At 38.1% G+C, this 18,192-nt stretch overlaps 1 protein-coding gene across 6 annotated transcripts in view; it reads left to right on the top strand.

Moving 5' to 3' along the window:
* The window catches only part of LOC145689981 (uncharacterized), a 47,463-nt gene that overhangs the window by 13,985 nt on the left and 15,286 nt on the right, over nucleotides 1-18,192 (top strand). For 5 of the 6 annotated variants that reach the window (XM_081764422.1, XM_081764423.1, XM_081764419.1 and 2 more), the window contains one exon: nucleotides 4,767-6,331. The exons of the other annotated variant lie outside the window; for it this stretch is intronic. In XM_081764422.1, coding sequence (XP_081620548.1) covers nucleotides 4,767-6,099 — 1,333 coding nt within the window. In that variant the 3' untranslated portion in view covers nucleotides 6,100-6,331. Of the gene's footprint in view, nucleotides 1-4,766; nucleotides 6,332-18,192 lie in introns of those variants that run through there. 6 annotated transcript variants of the gene reach the window in all.

Raw genomic sequence — 18,192 nt, 5'->3', positions numbered from 1 at the left:
ACGTCTCATCTACATAAAATTTCATGTTGAGTTGAATGTCATACCTATCGTACATTTTCTCGATGTTTTATTTTAACATCATTTGTTAGACTTCTGCATACACATAAATAAAATACGTAATTATATCGTTAGTTCAATAGTTAATATTTTTCTGAACAAAGTGTGTGCTCCTTTGTTAAAATTAAAATAATTTGTAACACTTTCCATAACGCTTTTGTGAAACATGGAGCAAAATTCACCGAGCAGGAAAGTTTGACAAAACACAGAATATTGCACACTGGCAAAGACCATTTGAGTGCAAAATGTCTAGAAGAACTTTTTCAAGTAAAAGTAACTGCAACATGCACATAAAAAGACGGTTCACCAGAAGTTTCTCACAAAATATAAGAAGTGCACGACATACTTAGGATCTAGGTTGGACCACTCTTCTATCAGTTATTTCTTGTAACCATCGTGGGGTTGATTTCACCCTAGTTCTTGTTTGTCGAGTAATCATCTCCCGTTCTTCCAACGAAACCAGCTTGAGATAATTTTTATTAGGTATATACAGTAGAGTTTGCAATTTCGCTCTTGAAGAATATGCCATACATTGTCGATGAGATACGTGGAACGTAAAACTTAAAGATTTAATTTAATTGTCGATGAGATATTGTCAGGTGATGGGGTAGGTTTTGGCATCGAGGGTGACGTGCTGTACAATAACCATAGTTTGGTGACCATATTTCTATATTTCTGGTAATAAGTCACTGGAGGGATTACTTTAACAGTGTTGGGCAGATGAGCCTTGGAAATATAGAGATAGCAGATATGATCCATGATACCATCAATGAAACACAAATCTCAAACTCTATTGGCACTCATACAACCCTACACTATTACTGAACCTCTACCGCGTTTTATTGTCGCTGTGAGATCTTTCGCATCTAGTTCACGCTACTTTTGTCTGCACGCTATAATGCGTCCACACCACCTACGAAATCTCATTAATTTGGTTTCGATGTAACTTTGCTTAGGACAGTCACTTTCTTCTGTTCGTTGTGTTAAATGGACTTCGTCGGACTCTACAGCTATTGTACGAAGCTTCATGAAGTACACTTATTGTTTCCTGACTCATATACTTTCTTAATTCCCTTGCTACTTCATCTCTACCTTTAGAAGCACCCAATTTTGGATTTTTCTTCACTTTTCGTACTTGCGTTTTTTTCTACTGGCCGGCCACTTCCTCCCCTTTAAAAAACTTTGTGTATGATGTTCTTCACTGTGTTGTTTGGCCATTGCAGTATTTCGCTTTTTTCTTTAAACAATTTGCCTTTTTGGTTGCATCTCACTTCTAGTATTCTTTCCTCTTCTGTTGTTTCATTATCCTTTTGTCCCACTTTGTGGTGGACAAACACCGTGTGCGTGGGTTTTCTCGGGGATCTCCCGTTTCCTCCCACTTTCTTCATTCCACCATTTCATTCATTACTCATCATCACCGTCTCCTTTAGCCTAACCGGCATAACCGTGGGACGTAAAACTCAAAGATTTCATTTCATTTTCCTTTTGTCCCATTTTCCTCTCGAGTGCACCTCCAAATTGATACCTAATCACACAACAACAAAAGCAGCTCTCCATTATCCGTGCATACATATATTTTAAACAGGCTTAATAGTTTCCCCCACTGTGGGTGTCTTTCGAAGCGTTTTGCTTCTTAGTTGGATACTCTTCTACGTAATATTCAACATAGTTATCCAAAGCTGTGCCCTGGTTTAGAAGTAGAGAAACTAGCAGGTTCTTATCAACTTCCTTTCCATGAACGGGTCTTTTGATCTGAATTTCTTCCGTATGTGTGCTGTTTTTATCCATTTATATTGCGGTTATGTGCAGTTGAATGCTTTCTAGTCACTATACGTAATTTGATGTTATATTATCTAAGTACCTTTTCAAAATTAAGTACTTTTAAGTTTCGAATTCCTTGTAATTTTGTTGTTACGTGTTCGAAATACCTCATACGATGATCATACTTTTTGGCCTTAAGGTACTTTGGATAAGTAATCGCCCATCCATCTCATCTACGTTATCACTGTTGTAGAACACTACAAAAATTGGTTGCTTTTCGATGTATGTGATGCTGTAGTTGTCTTAGTTCGACAACTACAAAACAAAATAATAACTGTAATATTGTTAACTTTCCCCTTTGCATGTAGATATGAAATGTGTAATAACCTGACGTAGCGCTGTTTGAAGAAAATATAACTTTATGTTCAGTTGATATCTCTGTTAATCTTGTGGGATCACAAACTATGCTAGTGTTCCCCTGCCGGTTCCGCTTGGTACAAAATGTCAACGTTCTTGGTTCACTGCTCTAAAAGTTACAAAGCCGTATCCAGGTTCCATTTGCGTTGGTAAAACGGGTTGTAAATTTCATGATTGAAATATCACTCGAATTATTTTGATCTTTTATATCGTACATGTTTGAATTTTCGCGCTAAATATTTACTTTGCAGAAAGACAAACTTATAATTACAATCTACCTAAAACATATTCAACGTGCGTATGTGTTTGTGTTAATACTAGCATGGGTAGTAACGTACGTAGAGCGTTAATCATCCCAAAAATAGATTTCCAATTTTTCCTTTCGACTATATTTGAATTATCTTCAAAATGACATTTTTTAGGTATATTTGCTTCTATATGCATAAGCTGAATAAATAAACAGAGCTATGGGAATATAGTAAGGTGTGAATAAGGTTTACTAAATGTTTCACTGGGAAAGAAAATACACACTCGATAACATTATTAGTTTTGGCACATAATTCCTTTTCTTGTTACATTGAGCTAATGTTTTCCTTGACCATTGAGCAAATGTTTAAGTCAGCGAATTAGTTTAGCCATAATTAGGTAAAACGAGATGTAACTAAGGTAACATCAATGGTACTAGAATATGAACGCTACATTCGCGGTACGATTACAGGCCGAGGAATGACGTAATTATTTAAATGCTTATTGTAATGTATATGCTTATTTGAACTGAAAGTTACTGATTAGTAGGAAAGCGGGGCCAAACCTAATTTCTGATTATCAATTATTACTCCTTTGAATTCTAACACAGACCAAATATAACCATGGTATCAATCCAGCTTCAATCGCGGTTCCAGCCTAGCGATACTTTAAAACCTCATTACTTTGAGGTAGCTATTTGGACTTAGTTGCTCCTCAACGTCTCATCTATAAAATATTTCGTGTTGACCTACAAGTTGCACCTATCGTATATTTTTTCGAGGTTTTATCTTGAAAATTATCTCATTAGACTCCAAAATACAGGTACGTGAAATACCTAATTATATAGTTAATTATTATGTTAACTTCAGTTCGTTTCTAAAATTTCGGGGATGATACGGTGAACTCAAGAAGTCACCTTCCACTCACCATCTGAAATGAGTAAGAATGTTTTCTACTATTATGCGAGAGGTTAACATATCGTACATAATCTTATGGGGATTTTATCATAAAATCACAACTCAGAAATAAATTAATAAAAGATGTTTGTATTTCTTATCGGAGATGTGCATGTGTAAAATGTTATGTCGTTAGTTACGGGTATTTAGAAGTTTCGCCAGATTGAGCATCGCAAACCAAGCATTGAGCTGTTGATTACTGACTTTAAAGCAACACATACCTCTGGGATTCAATTCAGCTGGTCCTTTTGTGGTGGTCCTTTGTGGTCTCTCCTGGTCTGGCCGCAGGTTGAGAGATATCGCCTGGGTTGATATCTCCATACTGTAGACTTGTGGTTTGTATCTCGATTAGGAAGAATCTACCCTGTTGTCATCGGTGGTTAGGATGTGGTTGAACTTCACATCTAATATACGTTATGTGTATAACTCTAATGTTCGTTAACTTAACGAAGTAGTTTTGTGACTTCGGTTCAATCACATCAATTCTTCTCTCTTCTCTCTGATCAACTCTACTTCTCGACTCGTCTCGTCAACTCCTCAACTTCTCCACTTCTCAACTTCTCCTCTACTTCTGTCCTTCTGTCTCGAGACCTCTCTTCCCTCAGTTTTTGTTCAAACTTCCGTACCATGGAATTCGCCACAGTCGCACAACGTCAGAAGCGCGTGTCCTCCTTTCTTGAGGAAACGAGGTTGTTTCCTCATTGCAATCAACAACTGGGAACCCTTGGAATGCTTTGTCTCATGATTCTTGGCAATTTCTACATACCTGTGGATGTGTCTGCTGTTGACAATTATTTTACAAATGCATGACCATAAAATTCTATTAATTGTTCTCATTTACACACTTGTAGAATTCGGTTCCTGAATTCTCAGACGAAGAACAATTCGCTAAGATGTTTTTCTAAATAGCTGACTATACAAGCTTATGAATTTACTAACAATTACATTCGTGTGATTCCTTATACTAATATTAATTATTTCCGTTTTTTTATTCTTCTTCAATCCTTAACCAAAGACAAAAATAATATCTTTAATAAAATGAATTTTATAAAATGTACATGAAAATTAACCATAAAATATGCGCTCTGCCACTATTATAAAGGTTAATTTATCACGTTAAAGATTAAGAACATAAGATATGTTCACTCAATAATTATGTTTGTCTTTAGTTCGTAAAATATGAGCTGTAACAAAGGACATTTACATTGTGTACAGCTTGGAAATGCGGTATGGTTTGCTCTTTCGTTGATCAATGTACAATACAATACGTATCTGTAACAATACTAATTTATCTGTAACAAATAATACATGCAATCTTAAATATTACAGGTACTCATCAGATTCAGCTGAGTCCTTTAACTCAAATAATAGGGTAGCAAACAATCACAAGCGAAGTATTTCTGAAGGAACCGAAGAAGATGTGATTCAGTCAGCGCGAACGAGACGTCAAGAGGTCATATTTTCTGAAAAACGAGAACCAATATCTATAAAGAGCAGCACAATTACTAGAAACACAAATACCATTAAAAGTGGTAACATTTTTAAAAATTTCACTGTAAATGAATCCTGTAAATGCTATAAGTGTGGAAGAGTTTACACATCAAAACAACGTTTACGTCAACACATAAATTTTGTGCACGTTGAGTATGAAAGGTATAGGTGCGATATTTGTTGTAAATCGTTTAAATCAAAATACTCTTTAAACTCACATAGCTACATTCATACTGAAAGTAGACCTTTTAATTGTAACAAATGCAACAAAGGATACTTGGCAAAAGCGCACTTAGATGGTCATATAAAACGTAAGCATACTCTGAAGAAAGATTTCATGTGTGAGTACTGTCCGATGCAATTTTTATCCTTAAACGAACTGAATGGGCATCTCAACACACATACGAGAATGAAGTTGTATTTCTGTAATGATTGTGGGAAATCATTCCTACAAAGAGGTGGTTTGAGGAAGCATTTAGTGGTTCACACTAAGGAGAAAAGCCATCAATGTGAAACATGTGGAGCGAAATTCACCGAGCAGGGAAGTTTGACAAAACACAGAATTTTGCACACTGGGCAAAGACCATTTGAGTGCAAAATTTGTAGAAGAACTTTTTCAAGTAAAAGTAACTGCTACATGCACATGAAAAGACACGTCTCAAATGAAAAGCACAAATGTAAAGAATGTGGTAAAGTATTCAACATAAAGACAGATTTAAACTCGCATATAAAATCACATATTAAGAAAGAAATTTTTAAGTGTGAGGAATGTGGAAAATGTTTTCACGCAAGAAATAATTTATTAATGCACATGAAACGCCATCTGAAATATACACGTTACATTTGTAATGATTGTGGGAAATGTTTTTATGATAGGGCCCACATTAGAACTCATGTGCGTATTCACATTGGATTACGCCCATACAAATGCTTTTATTGTTCGAAGACATTCACACAGACTGCATCACGTCAGCAGCATCACAAAATCCACGAAGGAAAGAAAAATTTCGAGTGTAATGAATGTGGGAGAAAATTTATTCACAAATATGTCCTTGCTAATCATATGTCGACACATGCACAAGAGAAAGCCTTTGAATGTGAGAAATGTGGCAAACGGTACACGAGAACCTATGGTCTCTCTAAACACATGGAAACTCACACAGGAGAGTGAAGTTCGTTTGTGAGAAACAGTTTTTTAACATGTACTTGGTTCCAGTCTGGTGATAAGTAATTGCAATTGAAGGAAAATGAAATTTCGGAACGAATGTAAATGAAAAAGTAACAATTTATAATGCTTTGAGTATAGGTGCATTTACATGGAATTTCTTTTAAAAATTTAATCGTGGTGTACCATTTTAATTATTGTATGAGATTTTAGTGATAATAAACAATTTTAATAATAAGTCACGTTCGTGTGAAATGAAACACTAGCAAGAAAAGGGCATGGAAAATTACTTCTCAAATAACCAAAAAAATAAAAAAAAAAAAAATAGAGTGGTTTCCTAAATGCATTCTCCCAATAATTTAGCTTATAGTTCTCTTAAGTTTGTAAGCTTAAAGATTGTTGCAAGTTTAGTCAGGAAATGTCACGATTTGTTAATACTAAACCGCTATAGAAAAAAATATGACATGTGTTTGCAGAGACTTGACAAATAAGTGAATAAAGATCATTTCCTACACTAGTGGCGTATCCAGCGACTCACCAAGAAGGACTAATACATATGCATCTTTTATGTTTTAACCCCTGTCTCTGCTTAAAATTTTGAAGTTGTCCTCCAGTAGAGGTACTTTTGAGATGCGCCAGATTTCAGAAGCATAACCATATGATTTGATACATGCACTTTGGTAATAAAAATTTTGTTCAGAAAGATTTATATGTACTAGGACCTGAGTTAAGGTCCTGTTACTGATTTCGTGAATTACCCTATGATCCTACCGGGAGGGAAATGTCAGAATCCTCCACTGAGGGTGACTTTAGGGCGATTTGGGAAAAGTGCCAATTCCAGATATCTGGTTAACGGTTTCTGATCCCAGTGAAAGAGAAGAAACTTTGTGGAACATGGGCTGGCATCAAACTCAAATAGTGAGCTAACAATTACCATTAGATCCAGCATGAGATACGAGAGTATACGAGGGTCACTACGAAAGTTTTGAGATGTGAAATATCTTACATACTTAAAATCAATTTAACACATTTTCTCAAAGTATTCACCAATACACTGTACACACTTTGAAATCCTCGAAAACCAATTTTGGAAGCAGTTTTGCCAGTATTTTTCTTCAAGTGTTGAAAATTCATTTTCGTAAGCCACTACAGCTTCTTCAGGGCTGCAAAATCTTTTCCCACGCATGCGATCTATGATCCTGGGGAACAGAAAAAATCAGAAGGGGCAGATAGGGCTATACGGCGGATGAGTCATAAGTTTGACCTCCGTAGATTCTAAAAAGTGAATTGTGATCTTGGTCGTGTGTGCGGACGCGTTGTCATGATGAAGCAGGATCCCACACAATCCAGTTCTTGGACTCAATCCAGTTCGCGAAGCTTCTCTAACACTTTTGTTAGGCAAACCGTGGTGTACCACTGAGCAGTAAGAGTCCTTAGTTCTTCAATTGGAACAGTTGCAACGTGGTCAGATTTGGAGAAGAAAGTTGCGACCATCTTGTTCCCCCCACTTCGCGGTCGCTTCACTGTCGTGGGTGGATTTTCGTCTGGAAAGAGCCAAACTGTAGACTGGCGTTTATTTTCGGGGTCAAATTCATAGATCCAAGTCTCATCACCAGTAACAATATCAGAGAAGCGTCGAGAATTGCCTCCACCAAATCTTGCAAGCATTTCTTCTCACCATTCCTTCTGCTGTTCAGTCAAAGTGCGAGGCACCCAATGAGATGAAACCTTCCTGAGCCGAAGATGATCATGTAGAATTTTTGTTACTGGTGGAGATCCAATGTTCACTGTAGATTCAATGTCCTTGAAAGTTGTTCGAGGATTTTCTCGAATCATTTGTTCCACAGCGGCAATGTTTTCATCTGACACAGCTGTTGCCGGACATCCAGCTCTCTCTTCATCTTTAAGCGATGTCCGGCCTCTTCTGGATTCACCAAACCACCGAAATATTGTAGCACGGGAAGGAGCAAGGTACACAAATGCCCCCTGCAAACGGTCAAGGCTTTATGTCTCGTTCAAACCACTTTTGAAATCGTAAAGGATCATTGCCCGAAAATGTTCCCTTTCGAGCTCCATTCTAGACAGCCAAATACTGCTCACATCAACAAACAAGTGAAGGCGATACGGCCACGCTAATAAGCGAGGCGAGTTGAAATTTGCTTTGCTTCTTCGCTCTGGATACCACTACCGAACGCAATTTTTGGAATTCAAATACTGTGCCACAGCAATGCGTATCTCAATACTTTCGTAGTGACCCTGGTATCGACGTGTGCGTGGTACCTCTCCGCGTGAAGGCAGTTGCCAGTTGCACGATAGAGGTAGGCAAGGCCGGGATTGAACAAGTTCCCTTCAGCATTGCATGGGGCTCCAGGATTGGGTTGGACTCTTCTGGGCTGCGGTCATACTGTAAGATTCGGTAGCTCATTTCAGCCAATCACTGGAATCCTGGTAACAGCGAGCACGGGAGGAAATAAGCTTGCCTTAAACGCTCGGGCACAATGCCTGCAGAGCATAGGAGGACTGGGTCGGTAACTGTCCGCCTCCACAAGTGGATAACTGGTAGGCAGGACTTCTGTCTTACCGTCCAGTGAGCGTACCTCACTCCCTTAGTAAATAGGGGTTACATTCTAAGAAGGCAAGGTCTAGGAACACATCTGGATAGTATACTTCGTCTACGAGCACAAAGTCCGAGATAGAGGAACTACGGCTAGGATGCCTTGTTTGGCGGGAGCTCTCCACTAAATAGGCCGAACAGCTGCTGGCGCACTCCCTCATGCGTGCACGTAATCGTGGAAGTAGTAGTCCATTCGATTTTTATATATATATACAGGGTGGCCCATTTTAATTTTTCCACGGAAATATCTCGAAAACGGTTGAACATAAATGAAGTGAATAAAAACTCAAACAAGACATACCATGGGACAGATCGAATGGTGATGTCTTGGTGCCTCCCAGGACCGCTCTTCAAGTGGGCTCGGGGCCAAAGTTTAAAATTTTAAATGAAAACAAGGAGCGAGTGACACCTCGTTTGATAGATCTTTAAAAACTAGACAAGATTTTTCATATCGGTCACCGTATTCATAATGGCCGCCAAGATATGTTGCCTGTATCAGATAAACGTCCAGTACCTTTAATATGAAAACGGTTGAACATAAATGAACCAAAGATTCAAATAGGAAAACCTTGGGGCAAATCGAATGATGTTGTTGCGGTGCCCCCAGGACACCTTTCATGGGGGCCCAGGCCCAACTTAGAAATTTTAAACAAAAATATGGGTCAAGTGATACCTCGTTCGATATATCTTCATACACTAAACAGCGTTGTGGCAAAAGATTTTTCATATGGGTCACCCTTTTGAAAATGTCTCCCAAGAAGTGGTGCTTGTATAAGATAAAACGCCCAGTACCACTAATATGAAAACGGTTGGGGGTAAATGAACAGGATAAAACTCGTATAGGAAATCACAGAGGGTATTTAAAATTGCACGCCTCGAGAATAATTTAACGGAGAAAAAGATTATTAAAGTGTAAGTGACATAATGTAAAAGAGGAAATGAAATTCTTAGAAATTATCTTTCTGGTCTCCCTCCGTAAGTGGGTGAAGCGGAATGAATCGGAAAATCTCAAATAAGAACCCCATTTTTATTCGCAATAGGTGTGGTTTCTCTGAAACGCTTGGGTGTACAAGTGACTGATACTGTAATGAACCAATATTGTGCAGACGACTTTTGAGCAAAACCAACGTTTGTGCACATTGTTCTAAAATTGCATTGTTCAACAAATTGGTTTCGTATTTCAGTTGATTCATTTTTGCACAAATTGCATGCAATCAAAATGGAGTGTACCATTTAACATGAATTTTACCTACTTTTTTCCAATACAGACACCCATTTCTTAAAAATAAACACATTTCAGACAATTTTGTTGTGTAGATACAATTTGCAAAAGCTAAGGTTCTCATTTGCAATTTCAAAGTTCCTTCTCACCCATTTACGGAGGACGGATTAGGATTTTCTCGGAATTACATTTCCTCCTTTGCATTATGGCATTTTTACTCTAACCTTCTTCTCCTCTTTTGCAACATTTTCAAGCCTTGTAATGATAAACACCCTCAGTGATTTCCTGTAGAAATTTTATTATGTTCATCCGTTGTTATCTTCAACCGTTTTCATATTTGTAATAGTGAATAATCTGTGAAGAATGTGGAAGAATTAAATAGTGAATAATCTGTGGAGAATGTGATATAGCAAATAGTCTGTGAAGAGTGTGAGACGACGGTGAATAGTCTGTGATGAGCATGAGGAAGGCTAGCTTTGGCATGGGTCAAAGAGTTCGTGGTAGCAAGAATGAAGTTGGAGTATGCAAGTGGGCTAGTTAGAAGTACTGTGAAGAATATTATTTAGTAGCATGGGGATAAAAATTAGTAAAGTACTTTTGAAGTTTGTGTGCATGTACCCTTGTCCGTAAATAAAGAGTACCTTAGTTTGGAAGTAGTTATTTTAATAGTAAAAGTAATAGCAGTATAGCAGTGGCGACGAGGTAAAAGGATTTACAATATGGCAGGATCCAAACTTTTTGAAGCATTTGAGGTGGAAGACCAGGAAATAAGTGATTATTTGGACAGGTTTGATCAATTCTGCATAGCCATGGAGTTACCGGCCGCAAAGAAAGTGCCTACATTGATCGCGTCTATCGGTGCAAAAACATACAAACTATTGAGAGACATTTGTGAACCTGAAAAGGTACAACATCTGACCTACGCAAAAATCAAAGACAAGTTAGTGTTACACTTCCGACCAAAACTCAACACAATTTCAGAACGGTACAAATTCAGATTTATTCAACAGTCACAAGGTCAGTCCGTTGCCGAATTTGTAGCCACGTTGAGACAGCAAGCAGCATTGTGTAAATTCGGCACATTTTTAGAAGCATTACGGGATCAGTTTATATATGGCATCAACGACGATAATGTGCGTAAGAGATTGTTAGCAGAACACAATATGACCTTCACACTAGCTGTTCAAATGGCAGTGCAAGCGGAAACTATTGGTAACGACATGGGAATCATGAGAAAGAAAGAATTCGAAGAGGTCGGTCAGGTGAATGTGTTGAGTCATTGTCAAGGTAAGCCAAGTAAGCAAAATCAAACACATCTAAGGTACAGTAGTAACAGTGGAAATAGTAATAAAGCAGAACGGTTCAAGGGTAAATTTGTGTGTGGTAAGTGCGGGAAACAACAACTACTCCTGTCCTGCGAAATATGTGAAGTGTAATTTTTGTGGTGTACAAGGCCATTTTCAGAAAATGTGTTTTAAAAGACACGAAGTACAAGGGACTATTGACGCAGAGGAAGTAACAAAAAGTGAAAGAAATTAAAGTGACTACCCCAGAAACGTCAGTAATGCAGGAAGAAAACAGATAAGATCGTTGAATTATTGGCAATGGACGTACCAGACGGTAAACGCAAGAACTTATGTAACATACCAATAAAATGTGACGGTAAGACAGTGTTTTTTGAACTAGATACCGGTGCCGCAGTGTCAGTAATCAGTAGAGATGCTTGCAACGAACATTTCCCCAACAAACAAGTAGTATCGGATACCATTAAATTATGCAATGCCGCTGGTCGACCGTTGGACACTAAAGGTAAAATAATGGTGGAAGTTCAGTGGAAAAGTAGTAAGTGGCAGTTACCATTATATGTACTGGATGCTAAACTAAACCAACCAATTGTGGGACGTTCATGGATCAATATACTTTGGCATTGTTGGAAAGAACAGTTTAGTAATAATATTGCTTCGATAGGAACAGATGACGTAACTGTAGCTGACAACTTAGCAAGTAAAATCAAAGATGAGTTCAATGAAGTGTTTGAGGGAGACTTAAACACACCAGTTAAAGGGTACAAAGTGGTATTACCAGTGAAAGAAGAAGCGGTACCAATTTTCAAGAAGGCATACGAAATACCGGTAAGTTTAAAACCACAAGTGAAAGATGAGTTAGACAAGTTGGTGCAACAAGGAATTTTGACGCAAGTGGATTATTCCGATTGGGCGACGCCACTGGTATTAGCGAGAAAAAAAGATGGAAGCATCAGATTATGCTGGGACTTTTGCGTGACGGTAAACAAAGTTCTGGAAAAAGTATCGTACCCACTACCACGCATTGAAGACTTAATGAACAAGTTGAAGGGTGCCCGTTGTTTCGTATTGTGTGATTTAAAGCAGGCGTACCAACAATTGTTGCTCCATGAAAATTCATTAAAATACATGACGCTGAACACACCTTGGGGTTTGTACCAACACAAAAGACTAGCATTTGGGTTGAGCTGTGCAGCACAAATTTTTCAAAAGTTTATGGAGTCAGTGTTACAAGAGTTACCGTGGGCTGCATGTTTCTTGGATGATGTGATAATATGGGGAAAAGATACGAATGATTGTTACGAAAAGACACGGATACTTCTACAAAAGTTCAAGGATCTGAATATCAGACTGCGGGAAGACAAGTGTGTTTTCTTCAAACAGGAAATAGAGTATTTGGGACATCATATTAGTCCAGAAGGAATTAAACCAATGGAAGATAAGGTGGAAGCGATCATGAAATGCCCCAAACCGACGAATGTAATGCAACTGAAGGCTTTCCTAGGCATGCTTTCATTTTACTATAGACAACTACCTGGCTTAGCGTCAAAAATTCCGTCGTTGTATGCATTACTAAGAAAAGGAGCCATATGGTGTTGGGATGAACGACATGCACAAGAATTTACACAAGCGAAAGAACTGCTGAAGAAGGCGGAAATACTACACCCATTTGATGAGAAGGAAGAGGTGGTACTCGTTACGGATGCATCACAGGATGGAATCGGCGCTATGTTGTGTAACAAAGTGAATAACAAGTTGAATACGGTAGCGTGTACGTCAGCAACATTGAGCAATGCAGAACGTAACTATGCCCAGTTCGAAAGAGAAGCATTAGCGATAATACACGCAGTAAAGAAATTTCATAAATATTTGTTCGGTAGATGTTTTACAATTATTACAGATTCTATGCCAGTGAAGATCATATTCGGAGAAAAGGCTATTCCAGACGCAGATTCACCAAGACTCCAACGATGGATGCTGTTCTTGTCTTCGTACGACTTCAAAATCCTTTATAGTAAGCAAGTGGAAGTAGCAGATTTCCTATCCAGACTACCAATTAATGAGGCACCAGTGGATGTTAAAATAGACGAAAAAGAGAACATAAGCCAAATAATGTTGGCACCATTAACGGTCCACGAAGTCATGGAGGCATCGGAAGCAGACTGACTATTATGTCAGGTGAGAGAATGGATAATAAAAGGCTGGCCCAGGAAGTTGAAGGAAGAACATAATACTACAGAGTTAAGAACATTCTTTAACAACAAGCAAAGACTTTCAGTTGTGAACAAATGTGTGATTATGGAAGGCAAAATTGTACTCCCACATAAGTTAAGGAAGAAATTTCTGGAACAGCTACACAGGAATCACCTAGGTGCTTGGAGAATGCTGGCTGTAGCTGAGGAAGCAGTTTGGTGGCCAGGTTTAGACCGTGATATCAAAAAAATGAGCGAATTTTGTGAAACGTGTAATAGCATGCATAGGAATATCCCTAAGAAGTGTGGAATGTAAATTCAACGACAGCATCTGAAACTAAACAAAAGTTAGACGAGTTTTTTTTTTCAAATTTTCGGGTATCCAAAGACTTTAGTATCAGATAACGGACCTCCTTTCACATCATTTGAGTTCACGACATACCTAAAGGAAAGAGACATCAAGGCAGTGCTAACCCCACCATACAACCCAGAAAGCAATGGAATCGCTGAAAAAGCCGTGCAGACAGTAAAGCAGCTTTCAAGAAAACAGTTTTTAGACAATAAATATACACGGAACCGTAGATTAGGAGAGCATAAACTAAAAGAAATATTATACATGCTTCGATTCACACCGAGTAAGGCAACAGGGAAACCACCAGCGGAATTGATGTTAAATTTCCAACCACGCACAATGTTTAATGTTGTACAGAAGGGAGTGTTTGAACGCGGCAAGAAAGACAGTAAAGAAGTGGAGCAACAAGAAAAGAATGAAGTGGTCTGGGTGAAGAACTATCGCAATCGTTTTCCTAAATTTATCAAAGGCGAACTGGCCAGGCAGAACACTAGTACGAGACCCAGATAGGCAGCTACCAACAAGATATCCAGGAGATGGCAGAACATCAGCAGAGCAGCAAGATTGGCAGCTACCAAGAGGATCCGGAAGGATCAGGAGACCACCTAATAGATTGTCATTGCAGGAGCGGATCCAGGACGGACTTCTGGCAGGCGGTGGGTTTAATACTGCTACTTAGAGCTACTTTTAAGAGCTCCAAACTCTGGGATGAGTTTTATTTAAAAAAATATTCCTCTTCTGGGGGGGGGGCGATCGCCCCCTGGATCTGCCACTGTGCTTCTGTTAGAGTCCCGACCGAGCGAACCGTATTCCTACTTCCAGGATAATTGATTATGTTACTTGCAAGAATACGAACATCTTTTTCGAGCAACCTTGGTGACCCATCTTGTTTTACGATTCTTTCCAGAATATATTTCGAATGAACTGGATATAATACTATCACCCAATTCAAATGAACTGGATCTGTATTCCTCATCACTCACGTCTTGTCCGATTCAGTATTGTGATCACTTGCAGTCAGATAATCAGTTTAATGATCACTTTGTTCCGAATACAACTCCGTCTCCTCGTCTTCCTCATAAATACTGCGTGTCTCTTGTTGTTGCGGGTTAACAACTGACGCCCAAACATATTGCTGCAGAGGAATTTATTTCTTACTAACTGTAGGCATTACTGCTGCCACAACATACAATTATCATTCAGCTACTGAAGCGAGAGACTGCGATAATCAACACACAGTGATGCTAACTTGAGACGAGTATCAGTGATGGATAATTGTCACTCAAGCGCTTAACCTAGGCTGAACGAAGAAGGTCCAAGATTATATATATATATATATATATATATATATATATATATATATACCGGTCGATGGATCTCGATCGGTATAATAAAATGTTATAATCTGCGTAAAGGCTTGTGCGTATTTTTTGAGAAAATTAATACTTTCGTAATAGAGAAAATTGATGCTGAATGAGATACATGCAACGCATTAAGGCGACATTTGTACTGAAACTTACCCTCATATAGTTGTTCATTATGACACTAGCCAGATGACGGTACATAGTATAATTAACGAGTTAAAGTCTAATATTAACGATTAACTCATAAACTAATTCTTAACTGTAATTTTCTACTTAACTAAAATATTGTCAAATTAGAAGATATTTATTACCTGATAGATAACGACAAGCTTAACAAAACTGCGAGCCCAATGGCAGCGACGCAAATCTGTCTTCAACATTGGGAGGGGGAAAAAGTAAGACCGTTAACATTTTTTGTTACGCTATGCTGAAAATGTTTGTAAAGTTGGAAAACAATCCTGTGGAGAATCAGGGTTCAGAGTTGTCTTCAATAATGGAGGCGGGAGATTTGAGGCTTATTCTGGAGGGACATCAATTTCATCTCCCTTTCCATTGTAGCAATCGAACACAAATCGCATCTCTCCCCAAGAAACACATTTCAAATCGGATTATTGGGGGGACAGTACCCCAGTTCTAAGTTTGGAGGGGACATCCACCTCATCCTTCGGGATTTGGGCCAGTGCCCAACGGTAAAATTGTGATGCTTAGTTTTCGAAAAAATTCACAAAATTGAACTTTTATGACACTAAAAATTTGTCGTTCGTTGCCAATAGTAACTGGCAATACTACTAGAACATATTTTTTATGTGTGTGTAATGGATATGTAACAGAAATACGCTGTTAAGTATCAAATCACAGTTTCTTCTAATAGTGGTAAATGGACTTCCAGGAGTGACACACACATATTCCATATTGCAGGAGTAACGAATGTACTACCTTACTGTCTGGATCAATCCTCTTGACGTTTGAGGCGTGTCCCCTTCCGTTGCTCTATCCAGTAGGTATTATGCTGCGTTGTCGCATACAAACTACATAATCCTCCCTTCTAGAATTTATTCTAATACGCTCGAAAAGGTTATTCTTTTTGGAGACTTTTTCCTACACCAAATGAAACACATCGTTCCTCTGAACACGTACGAAAAATAATCACATTCATAGGTCAAGTGGTTCAACTTTTATTATACTTCTTTATTTACATGTTAAGTCACATATAGCCCAGACATCATATACAGTAAAACCTGTGAACTTGGCCACCTCTCTAAGTTGGCCACCTGCTTATCTTGGCCTGGTTCGTGTTGAACCTGCATTTTCGCATAAGACATTCGTTACTTATTACTCTGTAAGTTGGCCATCTGTCTATCTTGGAAGTTAGCCACATTGAAGCAATGTTTGTCCTATGATGATAATGATAAATTTACCTGCGAATCTTGGCCACGCAAAATACCGTTTTGTTATTTTTCTTAACTCTTTCTTATTCCCATATGAGAGGCAGATGTTCTGTATTTGTGACTTGACACAAAGAAACATGGATTCGCACGATTTGTTCTTGGAGGTCAATGGCCAGAACACTACCCTCATACAGAGTTGGTGAAGGAAGATGTGAATATGAAAAAGCACGTACAGGACTTCAGGAAATGGTTATACGTATTTGTTTTGGAAAACCATTAGCTATATCAGCTCCTTTCATCAGCGGGGACTTTTAGTAATTCCGGAAAATTTTCAAGGTTAAAGCTAACCATGTCAATTGTCAAGTATTGGCACCTGACGGCTTGTGGAAAGATAGCGGAAATTTTGAGATATGAATTCCCATAAGATTTTCTTAAAACATATTTTGCTACGAGGAAACACTTGTAGCTCATTAACAAGAAGTAGTTAACTACATAATTAGAACGCTATAAAGAATAAAAGAAGTACGTTTAGAATGAACCACGATGAATAAATTTGTATAATAACTGATTTGCTATTATTTTCGAAAGATATCTACAGAAAATATTTGTCACTGTCGAAAAAAGACATACAAACTGCACACAAGTAGTTCAATTTATAATTTTGCTTTTCTTGTTTTCAATCTGAAATTAAATCTTTACGTCCCACGTTTATGCCGGGTAGGCTAAAGGAGACGGTGATAACGAGAAATGAGTAAAATGGTGGAATGAAGAAAGTGGGAGGAAACGGCAGAACCCCGATGAAACCCACGCACACGGTATCTGTCCACCTTCAAAGTTCACTTGACGCGAGCTGGGATCGAACCAGAGACCCCATGCACCAGAAGTGAAATCTCTATCACTGAACCACTGCGGCTCCTGTTTTCAATCTAAATAACTCAGTATGCTACAATATCAATTTCAATAAACTGCGTGAGTATGTTTCTATTATATGGTTGTTTGTGTTTTGTATATGGTTGTTTTATATGGCGCTTTCAATCCGAATAACTAAGTGTACCAGACTAGTTTTCAAGAAGATAAAGGTACATATATTAAACATACTGTAGTACTTTTTCTAGTACTGTACATTGTTATGATTACTCTATATACATACTCTATAGACATTAGATGAGTAAGCAAGTAACCATTCACCTCCTAATCATAATATAAATAAGGATGAGGAGAGACTAAGGAATATAATGACTATAATAAACATATTGGGTTCGAGAATAAATTGAACAAAATTACTTACTTCCGTTACATGCTCCATTTGTCAGATATAAGGTGATCCAAAAGTAGGTATGCAGCTTTGCATTAATCAGTATGACATTTTACTTTGTTAAGATAATGAGGGTCTTTGCGTAGGTCTGTTCCGAGCTTAAGATTTAAGTGAAAAGAAATAAGAACAAATAATAAAGAAACTAAGGCAACTCTGTATGAGTAACAATAAGTAAATGATATAAATGCTATGAGCCGATTAGTATAGGACTGTGTGCCTACTTTTGGCCCACTCTGTATATGAGATATTCTTGCCACATCAGTTCTTGAACATTTACTGGCAGCTGATAAAAGAAGGCGCAATAGAGGGCTTACCAGAAATACAGAAACTGAAACCATGTTTAAGTGA

The sequence above is a fragment of the Thermobia domestica genome, chromosome 7, assembly GCF_964235325.1.
Source record: "Thermobia domestica chromosome 7, izTheDome1.hap1.1, whole genome shotgun sequence".
Taxonomy (NCBI): Eukaryota; Metazoa; Arthropoda; class Insecta; order Zygentoma; family Lepismatidae; genus Thermobia; species Thermobia domestica.
This window is presented reverse-complemented; position numbering and strand designations above follow the sequence as displayed.